The sequence below is a fragment of the Palaemon carinicauda genome, chromosome 18 (assembly GCF_036898095.1).
Source record: "Palaemon carinicauda isolate YSFRI2023 chromosome 18, ASM3689809v2, whole genome shotgun sequence".
Taxonomy (NCBI): domain Eukaryota; kingdom Metazoa; phylum Arthropoda; class Malacostraca; order Decapoda; family Palaemonidae; genus Palaemon; species Palaemon carinicauda.
This window is the reverse complement of record NC_090742.1, coordinates 39012494-39027958: the sequence shown is the minus strand read 5'-3', so window position 1 is coordinate 39027958 and position 15465 is coordinate 39012494. Positions and strand designations below refer to the sequence as shown.

Below are 15465 nucleotides of genomic sequence, written 5' to 3'. Positions count from 1 at the left end.
CATTGCCTACTTGCTTGCCATTTGAATTTTGTAAAATGTATTGTAAAATGTGTGTACATTATCACTGATTTCTGCTGTTCCTTATGTGTATTATATACGAGTACATTAGAATTGCTAGGCCCATTGCCTAATTTGAACTGTTGTTTATTATTGATTGTGTTTATTACCCCGGGGTAACATTGCTGTGTTGTATATTGTGCGTACTCTGTTCGAGTCGTTGTGGAGCGCTACGCAGCGAGCCTAACAGAGTCTGAGTGAGTCACTCCCCCCACCCCGAGTCTAGCTCCATCCAATTGACCGACGTTTCATCGCTCCTTATTTTGGGGCGTGGAGGATGTCGGGAATTTCGACCTGATCAATCAAAATTCCCGCCATTTGACTCCGCCTACGACTACGTCAAATTGGAGGGAGAGGAGAACTCGCGGGCGAATGAATGTAGTTCAAGACGGGAATGTTTAGAACCAAAAAGAGAAACCGCCTGGTAGGGGAGGCGCTGAGACTAAGAAATCAATTACTAGTAATTTAAGATTAAGAAAAATAATGTCATTCTATTGTAACATGATAAAAAAATCCAATCTAGAAATTTAGGTTCAGGACAAATCGCGCCAAAAAAGTGACGTCGGAGGTTGCAAGGCTTGTTCTGGCTCTTTGATCCGACGTCCCCAATCACAGTAAGTCCTATCTAATTGTTCTCTCTCCCCACCCCTAGTGTACCCAGGACGGTTTCCGTGTAGGTCTTGATAGAGTTATTGTAAAGTTTGTATCTGTTAATATTTTGTCGATCCTTGTGCCAGGGGATCAGTGTTATTGTGTAAAGCACGTCTAAGGGTCTCGATAAGGGATTTATCGAGATAACTTTATAAATGTACAATTAATTTTGTTGATATCTTGAGTCCGAAGTGGACATAGTTTTTTTTCGGTCACATGTTCTTGTATGTCAAGTAAAGGTTAATTTTTCATGTTTCTTTCGTATTAGATTACTATTTTTATAATAAAACTTGTTAAAATATAACCATATTCTATTTACTTCCCCGAGGGTTTTGTGAAGTTTGTCCTTATGACCTTGTGATTCAGCCCAGTATATCGGGCTATTTTGTATAAACCGGTGAAATTTCGCCACAATATACTAGGGAAACCACACTCACTTTTGGTCCATTTCAGTAATTCTCTTTGCAGTTTGGTACACAGCAAATAAAAGGTATTAGCCTGGATTCCAAAACAGCAATATTTTCTGGAATAACAGCATAAAACTGTGAAGAAATAGAGCATGACTCCTTTATTCACAGCCTATAGTAGCAGTGTGAAAGCACTACTCGTGTCACGTGGGACCTTTCTTGCCCCACACTGACCTGGCCTTCTTACGAGACGGCCTTGGTAGAACGCAGACCTCCGCCACGGCAGCTTATTTCTTGATCTTTTGCTCAACCTTGACCTTGGACTTTCAAAATTCAATCACTTCTACTCATCACAACAATCAATCCCTGAAATTCTCACTACTCTATGAGTACAATCATGGCCAGGAAGTTGTTCATGCACAAACAAATGGACAAACAGGGGCAAAAACATAACCTCTTCCTAACTTCGTTGGTGGAGGTAACAACACTGCAAAATAAGCTACATATACTCCATATTTCAACCAAAAAATTAATGAAAATATGTGACCATGCAAGAACACTTGTAAATATTAAAACATCATGTTTCCCCCAAAACCAATCTAATAAGCAATATTGCTACTCATGATAAGGCCTTCGCCCCTCCAACACTTACCTAGGACACTGTTCTTATTAACAGTACATCAGCATATATCTGGACACACAAGGAATAACTTTATCTTGAAATCATTTAGAAATACTTAAATGTATGCTAAAAACACAGCAGCCTAGATCAGTTTAGGTAATGGGGGGGGGGGGTCACAGACACATAATTACCGAGTAGGAACGGATCGAAAGTATCGCGAAGGTTCAATGTTTACTATAGTCGCCGCAAAAATTCCAGGCAAAATACACCCTATCCCTGATGACAGCTTAGCCAATCACTTTGTGTCCCACGTCAGCAGTGGTCACAATACATCACATTACAAATTTCAAATTATACGCACATATAATCATTTCAAGGGGATGTATTTGATCATTATTATCACAGGACACAACTTGATTGGTCATGACACCACCAAGAAGTGGGGGTTATTTCACAGGAAATCTGTGTGTGGACTATAGTGACAGAGCATAAGTAAGGTACCATACACAAAATTATGTCAAATTATACCTTAGGCTATTTGTATCCTAACCCTTTGGTTTCCATTGGCCTCGAATAGGCAAACAATGAAGTTCTACAGTTAAGAATGGTATTGTAATAAAAGCTAGTGGAGCTTCGACCTTTCCCTGTTATGATTAGTTTCCAACCTTAAGCTAATCAATAAATGTTAATCAAATCCTACGTCAACGTACGTCTGCGGCACAACAGCTGACTGTCCATGAGATGACGTTTGGGATAATTTTGTTCACTCAGTTTTATAAACTACTTTGGGGCAAGATGGATTAATAAGGAACCTTTCGGTAGATAAGATAAGGATCATCTTTATGCTCAAAGGTCATTATAGTTACCTAATTGTCGTTTTGTTTACGTCCAAGATTAAATCCAGTCACTTCAGTTTAGTTTACTAAGCAATTGAGTTTTGGGAAGTTGGGAGTGGGACTTGGGAATGTAAATATACAAGATGAAATGCAAACGCTCACTGTCAGTATTCGGTATCCGAAAGATAAGAAAATAAATTTTCTGTGTATTTTGCTTACTTTGTATACTTTACAAACCACTTTAAGTGAAAGTGTAGACACATTTATAATATAACAAATGAGGTCTTCTCTGTTTATGTTACATGTATTATTTGATAATTAAGAATCATTACTTGCACCCATCCGATGGCAGTATTTGCGACTGTCATCATTGCATAGCAATTACTCGAGCAACGGAGCGAGTTTGATCTTAGCAATAGCTTTATGTTACTTCTCTAACAAGCATTTGAATCAGAATAAGTTGTCGCATGGGTTGCATTACTATTTATTGATAATTTTGACGGAAAACTCCTTTTACAAATAAATGACCAAACAGGAAATATTTAGGTCTATGTATAGTACAAATGCATAGGCTAAACCAATTTATAGGTACAACTATCAGTAAACAGTAGCAATTATCATACGATATAAAATTTAATATGTATCAATATACATCTCACCTGTTCGAAATAACGATACTTTCTGGATAACAAACGTCACATTTATGAATATAATTGAGGAAAAAAAAAAAACAAAGAATCAAATGAAAAGAATTCAAATGAATCAAGCGCTTAGGTCTAGAGTGACTTAAACTTCCGTATTTTAACATTTTACTGAGAGTTCCATGATAATAAAAGAAACCACTGAGTGCCTGAAACATCTATGAAATTAATGAAAATAAATAAAATACATTGTTCATTAGTCTCAGAGTAAACCATTGCCACTATTCTTGCATTTCTAAAGGTTGACAAAAAAATAGAATTACGTTTTGGAAATAATTACTAAATGGACTTCGGATACGTATAAGTTTTTTCTTTATTGGTCCAGAAACAAGCTATAGCCAATGCAACAAGATAGCACATAGCTGAAAGATAGTGTAACCATTTTTTTTTATATTTATTTGTTTGTTTACTAGGGAAGGTGTCTTTAAAGCTATCTAAACTCTAGTTATGGTGCAGGAAATAAAATAATGGGACCAACCAGGTTACAAACCTCAGGAACAGGCTGTTTTGACGTTGTTAATAGTTTATATATGACACATCTGTTTTGACGTTGTTACTGTTTTTAAAATGATTTATTGCTAATTTCTCCTCATCCTTTATTTATTTCCTTATTTCTCTTCCTCACTGTGCTATTTTCCCTATTGGATCCCTTGAGCTTATAGCATCTTGCTTTTCCAACTAAGGTTGTAGCATGGCTAATAATAATAATAATAATAATAATAATAATAATAATAATACTAATAATAATAATAATAATAATAATAATAATAATAATAATAATAATAATAATAACACGAAGGAAGGATGTGAAAACCCCCTACTAGAGAGCCGTTATTAGAAATTGCCTTTTCATACTACTACAGTCATCCTTGACACTAGACGCTTTTACCTTACCTTTTTGTCGGCATCTGTCTACATTTGTCTCAAGAAGATTTATCTTGTAGTATAAGAAACCAGAAAATACAAAATGCACGTTGTCTTAGGAATTTTATTCGTTGCAATTTCTACAACACAAGGGGCAGTAGATATCGAAGAAGAGAAGTATGGTGTCATATATGCCACAGACTGTGAAGGTAAGAATACCGAATTAGCTACCGGTACCGGTAGGATTACTTAATTTTATGACTTATTCTCAAATACACGAACCATATAAATTTTTCTGACTGGTTATCACGTTTTTAATGAATTTCAGACAAAGATGCCAGAAAACTCCAAATCAATCAATCAATCATGTACACAACCCATTTATTAGTGCTCCCTTGGGATCCTTTTATTGTTGGTGGGGACTGATTGCGTGTAAAATTTCAGAAGTTCCTCCCTGTGCATAGAAAATGGATACCAAATAACCAGACCTCCCCCCTTAACCTAATCTACAAGCTGCGTCCTTACCTACTTAGCTAACCGGGTAGATGACATCCCCCTGCGATCCTCCTTACACTGCCATCATATGGGTGGCAGCTATCATATGTACATCCTAGGGAAACAAACACAAGAACACCGTCTAACCCAAGGTTTCCTGGTATTATTAATGATTCAACCAAATTTCGATATCTATTATTTCTTTACATGTTATTGTATATTTTGGAGATGATTCGTGAAAAATAGTTACCCGAATCTTCTGCAAATTTAGGGTTAGAGAAATATTTGGCGATGAAATTTATATAAATGATAATTATAAAAGCAAGGAAATACTAGCCCACAGGCTAACTCGCGTAGCGATACATAGTCTGCTTGCCAGAACATAGGAGCAGTAAGATAATTTTTCCTTTCCTCACTGGGCTATTTTCCCTGTTGGAGCCCCTGGTCTTATAGCATCCTGCTTTTCCAACTAGAGTTGTAGCTTGGCAATTAATAATAACATTAATAAAGTGAGCATACGGCAGAGCAAAAACCAATAAATAATTAGCTCAATTAAGTAACAAGGTATTTGTAATTATATTATGATGAAGACTGATACATACTCCATAGAAAATAGGATGGAAAATCATGTTTTCTATGTATTTGGAAGTCTGGCAAACAAATCCTTCTGTGTTTTGACAGTGTTTGATTACTAAATCTCTAAATCTGATTATTTGCCCCAAAAATAAAGGTTAAATTTATTGAAAACACACTATTTAAGCGAGAAAAAATATATTTTCGTATCTCATCCGAGTTTGGTTGAAACTAATTTTACCTGTTTTTTTTATCTAACCTAGCCTAGGAGTTGTATCCTTGTCTACTTATCTATCAAGGGGGCTACAACCCCCAACCCCTTGGCACTGCTATATCCCTAGCTTACCCTAAGACTGTCTCAACCCTGTGTTTGCTTCACTTCTGGCCGGGTAACTCTTATCATATTTCTTAAATCTTAAAACTAGCTTCTTATCGTTTTTCAGACCAAGGTAAATAACTTCCTCATAAGTAAAATCGATTAAACAAGTAATAAGAAAGTTTGGTTAATCTAAAATATTTTAATTGCTAGCAAAATTGAAATTTGCTATAAGAAAGGGATGAGTGCTGGCTAATTTGGTACTTATAAATATTTAACTTATATATAATAGCTGCTACTCAGCGGCTCGACAGAAAACACACTCAAAAAACTCGCGAGCGATCGCTATGAAGGTTGCGGGTGTGCCCACCAGCGCCAACTATCGGCCAGATACCACTCTTGCATGTAAACAAACCCTTCAATTCTTCTCTGTCGACCTTGATGACAAGACGTATCATTACTCGCTGTAGAACCTGGAGTTTTCTCAACATATTTGGTGAAGTACTTCATTTTGGTTTGAGCTTTCGCAGTGCAGGTGTTTTATCTTCAACTTAAATCTTGAACTCGTTTTTGGATAGATTTAATTTTTGATGACTTTGGATTGTTTTTTGGACTTTTAAATGGCCGACCCTTCCCTTAGTACGGAAGTGTGTTTTAGGCTTTTAGCAATTATCTTATCACGTTATAAATTGATTATAGATTTTCCTCTATATATTTTATATCTCAACCGCCTTTATTAGGCCTCTTCGATTAGCTTTCCATTTATAATAAACATCAAGATAAATTTTAATGATTTGTTTATATGCGACCTTTCCTGAGAGTAGGCGGTCCTAACTTGGAAACCAAAGTTAAACAACGTTGAGCCCTTTCAATCGTAAATAACTTTTACAGAGCTAATGATTTAAAACTTATTAAATGAATATTTTTTAGTAGATATTTTATGAAAGATTTTCTTTGAATAGTCTTCGTACTGTTTCAAAGATGAACTAACGTTTAGTTTATTTATGCTACGCAGTTTGCGCTCTATCGTTACGATAGAGAGAGAGAGTATCACGGTTTCACTTTGCAGAAAGAGTAAATCGATTCTGACGTTTTGTTCATTCTTCTTTCAAAGCTTAAATGTTATAAATTCTATTTTAAAGGAACTTTTTAATTGAAAAACCTTTCAGTTTTTTCCTTTGGTCAAATAACCTGTTTATTGACGAAACGTAAGTGGGCTCTTCTCTTCGGTGCGAAATCAAGAGATAGAGACGGAGAGAGAGAGAGGAGAGAGAACGTTCCGATCTTTATTCTCGTCCCAAGCGAGTAACGTTGTTCTCGAGTTACTCTCGTCCCTAGTCTCTGTACGGGGAGAAAGGATAAAACGTTTTTAGTTTTCATTCTCGTCCCAAGGCACTGTACGGTGAGAGATTGAAAACGTAGTTTTGAATGAACTAGTGTTTAGTCTCTTTCCCAGCCACTGATCTTTTTATCTTAAAATATGTTTACTGTTTTTTGCTTGTATTAATGTGCTTACATTATACGACTGATTTCGCAATTATAACCTTTTGATGAGGGTAGAATTGCGTGCTTCAGGTAGAAATCAGTTTTATTCATACCTAATGTGAATTGTTAAAAAATTCGATTTCAGTGAAATAAGTGCAAAACAGAAAATCGTAGTGATAAAGTGATATTGCGCAAAGTGTTATCAGTGTTGCGACCGAGGGTTCGTCTGTTCGTGCCTGTCGTTCGCCTAGTCCGAGACCTCTTGCAAGCTCCCAAGCCCAGGGGAGAAGTAATGTCGTACGACTTATGGGTTCGAGAGGCCTTGATCAGCGAACAGACGTTCCCTCTATGGTATCAGGCGTATCTCACCAAGATCACCCCTACCATAAGGCGAGAGAGACGATTTTCTCCTCGTCATCCGAAGGCTTTTCGCATAAGAAACCGTGGAACAAGGTTTCGAGGCCCTTTAAGCGAAAGTCAGTCCTTTCAGGACAGGTCCAGCATCCTGGTTTTAACTATTAGGACAGCTCTGACCCTATGCAGTCATCGGAAGACTGCTCGCCGCCTAAACAAAAGCGTAACACAGGCTCCGAGAGTCTTTTTGTAGGCAAGGTTTTGCAGTCACAGACGTTTCCCTCGTCTCTTACCGCAACCATTCCCGTTGATCCTAAATGGGTTGTACGGCAAGACATGCAGAATAAGCTTGCCTCTCTTATGGAAGACTATTCTGCCGATAAGGTTCACGTTGATCCTAGCGGTTTATCTCATCGAGATCCTGGCCTTCAGCCGCCCAAACGAACCTTTGTGCGTTGACGTTGGCGTAGCTAAGTCACGTCAGTCACGATATGTAGAGCCTCACTCGATGCGGTCACGTGTTGATTTTCAGCCGCATTTGGACGTTAGGCCGCTTCCTAATGCTCCTGTTGACGTTCAGGACGTTCACCAACCAGCGGAGTTGACTTGTTTTGACGCTGAGCGTCAACTACCGCAGTCTAGAGTTGTTTTGACTGCTCAGACTAGGCAGTCAAAACAGTCTCGAGTGGACGCCGAGCGTCCTCCCGCACCTGTTGTTGTTGACAGTTCACAGACTGTTAAGCAGTTACATGACGTTGCGTCCTGGTCCGCTACTAATGCACCAGTGCGTGTGGACTCTGCTTGTAAAGCATTGCCACCACGGTAGGTCTCTCCCTTGCTTGAGACTCGGCTATTGTCGGACAAGGTTCCTTCAGATGAGGAAGTTGCTGTTCCCCCTCCTACTGATATTCCCTTGAGGACTCTGTCAGACGGAGAGGAGCCTAAAGCTGCTTAGCCCTCTATGGACTTTAAATAAATCATGCTGATTTTTAAGGATCTTTGTCCGGATCTTTTTGTAACTGCTGCTCCTCGTTCGCCTAAACGTCAGAGTTTACACTAGGCCTAGCTACTTCGAAGCCGTTGTTTTATAAGCTAGTGCTCTCTCGCTCTTCTAAGAGAGCTTTACGTTTGCTAGGCGACTGGTTTATCACCAGGAGGAGTTTGGGGGAGACAGCCTTTGCTTTCCCTACTTTTAAGCTGGCTTATAGAGCGAGAGTCTGATATGACACGGGAGAAGTTCTCGGCTTGGGAGTTCCTGCCTCTGCCCAGATAGACTTCTCAAACCTCATAGACTCTCCCTGGCGCCTGGCCATGAGACGCTCCAAGATTTTATGGTCGACTTCAGAGCTATTTTCGAGCGTTTGAAGTTTTCTGTACAATTATGTCATGCATAAACAAGGCTTTCAGGGATGGCTCCAATGATCTGACAGCCACGTTCTCTGCAGGAACAAGTCCCTCAGGGATGGCTCCAATGATCTGGCAGCCATGTTCACTGCAGGAGTACGTAAGAGGCAAGTGCGCTCAATGTGTTCATTGTCAAGACAAACTTCACGATGAAGTCTACCAGGCTGTCTTGACAGCATTTATGGAAGGCGACTGGATGGTCTCTCTCGACCTTCAGGAGGCATACTTCCACATTCCTATACACCCGGATTCCCAACCGTTTCTCAGGTTTGTTTACAGGAATGTGGGGTACCAGTTTCGAGCCCTGTGCTTTGGCCTCAGTCCTGCTCCTCTCGTGTTTACGAGGCTCATGAGGAATGTGGCAAAATCCCTCCATCTATCGGGGATCCGAGCCTCCCTGTACTTGGACGACTGGCTTCTCAGAGCATCGTCCAGTCTTCGCTGTCTGCAGGATCTACATTGGACGTTGAGTCTGGCCAGGGAGTTGGGACTTTTGGTCAACCTAAAAGTCCCAACTGATCCCATCCCAGATAATTCTATATTTAGGGATGAAGATTCGCAGTCCAGTTTTTTTTTTTTGGGCTTTTCCGTCTGCCACCGAATAGAACAAGCCCTGCTCGAAGTCCAACTAATGCTGAAAAGAAAACGTTTGTTCAGTCAGGAGTTGGAACAGTCTCGTAGGGACTCTCTCATCCCTGGAGCAGTTTGTCTCACTAGGGAGACTACACCTTCTGCCTCTCCGGTTCCATCTAGCCTCTCACTGGAACTAGGACAAGACGTTAGAGACGGTATCATTCCCAGTCTCCGAACCAGTAAAGGCATGCCTGAAATGGTGGGACAGCAATATCAGTCTGAGAGAGGGACTATCCCTAGCAGTCAAGAACCCAAACCACGTGTTGTTCTCAGACGCGTCGGATTTGGGTTGGGGTGCGACCCTGGACGGTCGGGAATGCTCGGGTCTGTGGACCTCAAGTCAGAAGAGCATGCACATCAACGGCAAGGAGCTATTAGCAGTCCACTTGGCCTTGATGATATTCGAAAGCTTCTTCGAAACTAAGTGGTAGAGGTCAACTCAGACAACACCACAACTTTGGCGTACATCTCCAAGCAAGGAGGCTCACACTCCTTCACGCTGCTCGAGATCGCAAGGGACCTTCTCTTATGGTCAAGAAATCGAGGCATCTCCCTGTTGACGAGATTCATCCAGGGGGACTTGAACGTCTTGGCAGACTGTCTCAGTCGGAGGGGTCAGGTGATACCCACGGAATGGACCCTCCACAAGGACGTGGGCAAGAGTCTTTGGGCTACTTGGGGTCAACCCACCATAGACCTCTTTGCCTCCTCGTTGACCAAAAGGTTACCAATCTATTGCTCTCCAGTCCTAGATACAGAAGCAATCCACATAGACGCGTTTCTACTGGATTGGTCTCTTCTGGACTTATATGCATTCCCACCATTCAAGATAGTCAACAAGGTACTGCAGAAGTTCGCCTCTCACGAAGGGACAAGGTTGACGTTGGTTGCTACCCTCTGGCCCGCGAGAGAGTGGTTCACTGAGGTACTTCAATGGCTGGTAGACTTTCCAAGAAGTCTTCCTCTAAGAGTAGATCTGTTACGTCAGCCCCACGTAAAGAATGTCCATCAAAGCCTCCCCGCTCTTCGTCTGACTTCCTTCAGACTATCGAAAGACTCTCAAGAGCTCGAGGCTTTTCGAAGGAGGCAGCCAGTGCGATTGCAAGAGCGAGGAGAGCTTCTACCATTAGAGTATACCAGTCGAAGTGGGAAGTCTTTTGAGACTGGTGCAAGTCAGCATCTGTGTCCTCGTCCAGTACCTCTGTAGCCCAAATCGCAGATTTTCTTTTACATCTGAGAAAGGTTCGCTCCCTCTCAGATCCCACGATTAAGGGCTACAGGAGCATGTTGGCTTCGGTCTTTCGACATAGAGGCTTAGATCTTTCCAACAATAAAGATCTCCAAGATCTCCTTAAGTCTTTCGAGACCTCTAAGGAACGTCGTTTGGCAACTCCTGGATGGAACTTAGACGTGGTCCTAAGGTTCCTCATGTCAGACAGGTTTGAGCCATTACATTCAGCCTCCCTGAAGGATCTCACCCTCAAGACACTTTTCCTAGTGTGCTTGGCTTCGGCTAAAAGGGTCAGTGAACTTCATGCCTTCAGTAAGAACATCGGTTTTTTCTACAGAAAAAGCCACTTGTTCACTTCAACTTGGTTTCTTGGCCAAAAAATGAACTGCCTTCTCGTCCTTGGCATAAATCTTTTGATATTCCTTGCTTATCAGAGATCGTAGGCAACGAACTGGAAAGAGTATTATGTCCTGCTAGAGCTCTTAAGTTCTATTTAGCTCGTACTAAGTCATTACGAGGTAAATCTTTTGCATTATGGTGCTCAGTTAAGAAACCATCATTGCCTATGTCAAAGAATGCTTTGTCATATTTTATCAGATTTTTTAATACGAGAAGCTCATTCTCACTTGAATGAGAAAGACCGATGTTTGCTTAAGGTTAAGACGCACGAAGTTAGAGCTATAGCAACCTCCGTGGCCTTCAAGCAAAATAAATCTCTGCAAAGTATTATGGACGCGACTTTTTGGAGAAGCAAGTCAGTGTTCGCGTCATTTTACTTAAAAGATGTCCAGACTCTTTACGAGGACTGGGTCCATTCGTTGCAGCGAGTGCAGTAGTGGGTGAGGGTTCTACCACTACATTACCCTAATTCCAATATCCTTTTTAATCTGTCTCTTGAAATGTTTTTAATATTGTTTTTTGGGCTGTACGGAAGGCTAAGAAGCCTTTCGCATCCTTGTTGATTTGGCGGGTGGTCAAAGTCATTTCTTGAGAGCGCCCAGATTAGGGGTTTGATGAGGTCCTGTTAGTATGGGTTGCAACCCTTTATACTTCAGCTCCTGGGAGTCTTTCAGCATCCTAAGAGGATCGCTGGGCTTCGTGAGGAAGACAGACTTACAAGGCAGAGTAATCGTCTTAGTCAACTTCCTTACCAGGTACCTATATATTTTGGTTTTGTTATATTGATAACTGTCAAAAACTCTTAGCTTATACGCTGTAAACTTAATTAACTCTGGTCTCTGCCCACCGCCTTGGGTGTGAATCAGTTATTATATATTCACCGGCTAAGTTAAATATTTGAAAATGATATTTTTCAATATTAAACTTACCCGATAATCATGTAGCTGTCAACTCCGTTGCCCGACAGAATTCTACGGAAGGGATACGCCAGCTATCACTATACTAGAAGGGGGTGTACTCACCAGCGCCACCTGTGGCCAGGTACTGCAGTACTTCTTGTTGACACCACCTCAATTTTTCCTCTGTCGTGCTTCCGGCAAGACGTTCTTGGATACGCTTATAATTTTGGAGTATTGTTCACGGTTTTTGGTGAAGTATTTCTCTAAGATTTCAGCTTTCGCTATACTGGAAACTTTTCTATTAGCTTAGATAGCTTTTATTTGGTTTTGATTAATGGTTAACGATCTTTTGCTTGATTTGGAATCCCCCTTGACTAGCTCTTTGATTCAAGATGTCTGACCTTTCACAAGCCCCACCCCATAGACGATGTAGGTCTTGTAATAGGCGTATTCCGAAGGCCTCGGTTGATCCTCACACCGCTTGTTCTGACTGTAGGGAAAGACCCTGTCAGTTGGAAGATCGATGTGAGGAATGCGCCGGACTTTCGGAACTTGAATTTGTTCGATTCCTTAAATATTCAACCAAGTTAGAGAGAGAGAGAGTTAGGAGGAGTTCTTCTCGCTCTTCGCTTTTTTCCTCACCTCATGATCCTCAACCTTTTCCTCCCCCTGTAGTGGCTACCCCCGAACCTACTATTTGTGCTCAACCTGATATGTCCGATGTTTTGCGTGCCATTCAGGCTTTAGGTGACAAAGTGGAATCGGTGGTTAGTGACCATAAGTCTCTTTTGGCAGACGTCAAAGAACTTAAGGTCAAAAGTGCAGTGGGAGGTGATAGTGCCAGTGCTGTGCCAAGTGCTAGTGTCAGTGCGGTGCCGAGTGCTAGTGTCAGTGTCAGTGTTGTGCGTGAGGGTACTTCTGTGCGTGCCAGTCGTCCTCCCAGTCCGGGACCTCTTGCAAGCTCCCAAGCCCAGGGGAGAAGCAATGTCGAAGGGCAAAAGGGTTCGGCAGGCCTTGATCGGCGCACAGAAGTATCCTCGGTGGTTGCGGGCGTGTCTTTCAGAGACCGTCACTCCCACCCGCAGACGATTGAGCCCTTATTTTCCTCGTCTGCAGAAGAAATGTCGGGGAGAAAACGCTGGACTCAGGTCTCAAGACCTCTTAAACGTAAAGTCCAGACCTCAAGAGTTCTACAACCTGGATGCAGTCATTGGATTAGCTCTGACTCTCCGCAGTCATCAGGTGACTGCACACCTCCTAAGAGAGGTAAGGCGATGCCTCAACAGACCTCATCTTCTGTTAAGGCTTTGCCTCAGCAGACCTTAGCGTCTGTTGACCCCAAGATGACTTTGCTGCAGTCCATGCAGTCACAGCTTGCGGTCTTAATGCGTGAGTTTCAGGCTGAGAAGGTTACACCTCCTCCTGCGAGCGCTCCGCCTCACCGCAGTCCAGTCTGCCAGGCGTACGAAGTTGAGGTTCCTCAGGCTACCTTACCGCGTTCTGAGTTGCCAGTTACCAGCGGTGTGCAGCAACCTCCGCCTTCCTTAAGACAACCTCAACAATGGGAGCAGGAGTCTTATGCCTTACTTCCTCCTCTTCCTCTTGCGGTTAGACCATCGAGGCAACAACCTCTTGAGGTACGACAACCTCTTCCATCCATGAGGCAGCCACCTCAGCTCTCGCTGCAGCGACCTCAACTCTCCTCAAGGCGAGAGCCTCAACTCTTAAGGCTAGCTCCTCAGGAACCTCAACTCGCGAGACAGGAACTGAGTTCTGCGCAGCCGCTACCTCAACTCTCGCAGCTCACACCTCAGGAACCTCAACTCGTTCCTCAGGAACCTGCTACTGCGCATCCGCAACCCTTGCAGCAAGCGCAACTCTTGAGACAGGAAGCTCATGCTAGGAGTCAGCCACCTCAACCCATGCGCCTACCTTCCTCTACTCTTCTTGACCAGTCTTTGCAGCCTGAACCTCAGGTTTTAACTCAGCAACAGAGACTTGAGGATGAAACCACAAGTGTTTATGCACCCGCTTGTTCAGATTCTGCTGTTCAGCATACCGCTGTTACTTTACCTCTCACTTCGCTACACTCTGGTGATGAGGTTTCTGAGGAGGAAGCTGCGCACCTAGATCCCTCTTCGGACGTGGAGGAACCCAAGTCTTCTCCTCTACCCATTGACTTTCGTAAGGTCCTGGCTCTTTTCAGAGAGGTATACCCGGACCATTTTGTTTCTGCTACCCCCCGCTCTCCTCCATCTGAGTTTTCGCTGGGCATGCAACCTGTTAAGTCAGCCTATACTAAGCTCGTCTTTGCTAGATCCTCTAAGAGAGCTTTAAGAATATTAGGGGATTGGTTGCAGTCCAAACAGCAACTAGGGAAGACTTCCTTTATGTTCCCACCTACTAAGCTCACTTCTAAGGCGGGCGTATGGTATGCCACAGGAGAGGAACCAGGCTTGGGAGTCCCTGCCTCTGCCCAGGCTGACTTCTCAAGTTTGGTCGACTCTCCTCGTAGATCAGCGATGAGGCGCTCTAAGGTCTGCTGGACCTTTTCCGACTTAGACCACTTCTTAAAGGGTGTATTTCGTGCCTTTGAGATTTTCAATTTTCTCGACTGGTGCCTGGGGGCCTTGAGCAAGAAGACCTCCCCTGCGGACAAGGACTCAGCCATGCTTATAATGTCCTGCATGGATAAAGCTATTCGGGATGGGTCCGGCGAGCTTGCATCAATGTTTGTTTCAGGAGTTCTTAAGAAAAGGGAGCAACTTTGCACTTTTCTTTCTTCCAGCATCACACCTTGTCAAAGGTCTCAACTCCTTTTTGCTCCGCTTTCTAAGTTCTTGTTCCCCGAAGAGCTTATCAAGGATTTGTCTGCGGCCCTGATTCAGAAGGACACTCATGATCTTGTGGCCTCTTCAGCTCGTAAGACTAAGGTTGCTCCCTCAGTTCCCAGGACTTACCGCACCCCAGTGGCTGATACTCCTGCTACAAGGTTTATTCCGCCCTTTCGTGGCAGAGCCCCCAGCCGAGGAAGCTCCCGTCCAGACTCTTCCAGGAGCAGGTCTAGGAAAGGTCCCAAGACTTCAAAAGGCAAACACTGACTCTCCTCCTCTCCAGACAGCAGTAGGAGCCAGACTCAAGACCTTCTGGCAAGCTTGGGAAAGAAGAGGTGCAGACGCCCAGTCTGTCAGGTGGCTAAGGGAGGGTTACAGGATACCATTCTGCCGCAAACCCCCTCTGACCACTTCTCCCATCAACCTCTCTCCCAACTACAAGGAAAAGGACAAGAGGCTAGCGTTACACCAGGAGGTGTCGCTCCTGTTACAGAAGAAGGCAGTGGTTATAGTCCGGGACCATCAATCCCCGGGCTTCTACAACCGTCTCTTTCTGGTGGCCAAGAAGACAGGAGGTTGGAGACCGGTGCTGGACGTCAGCGCGCTCAATGCTTATGTCACCAAGCAGACGTTCACTATGGAGACGACGAAGTCGGTCCTAGCAGCGGTCAGGCAGGAGGACTGGATGGTCTCGTTGGATCTGA

At 43.0% G+C, this 15465-nt stretch overlaps 1 protein-coding gene across 1 annotated transcript in view; it reads left to right on the top strand.

Moving 5' to 3' along the window:
• The first annotated feature begins 4138 nt into the window (after positions 1-4138).
• The window catches only part of CNPYb (protein canopy b), a 58259-nt gene continuing 46932 nt past the window's right edge, over positions 4139-15465 (top strand). Inside the window, exon 1 of the mRNA XM_068392301.1 lies at positions 4139-4347. Coding sequence (XP_068248402.1) covers positions 4242-4347 — 106 coding nt within the window. The 5' untranslated portion in view covers positions 4139-4241. The remainder of the gene's footprint in view (positions 4348-15465) is intronic.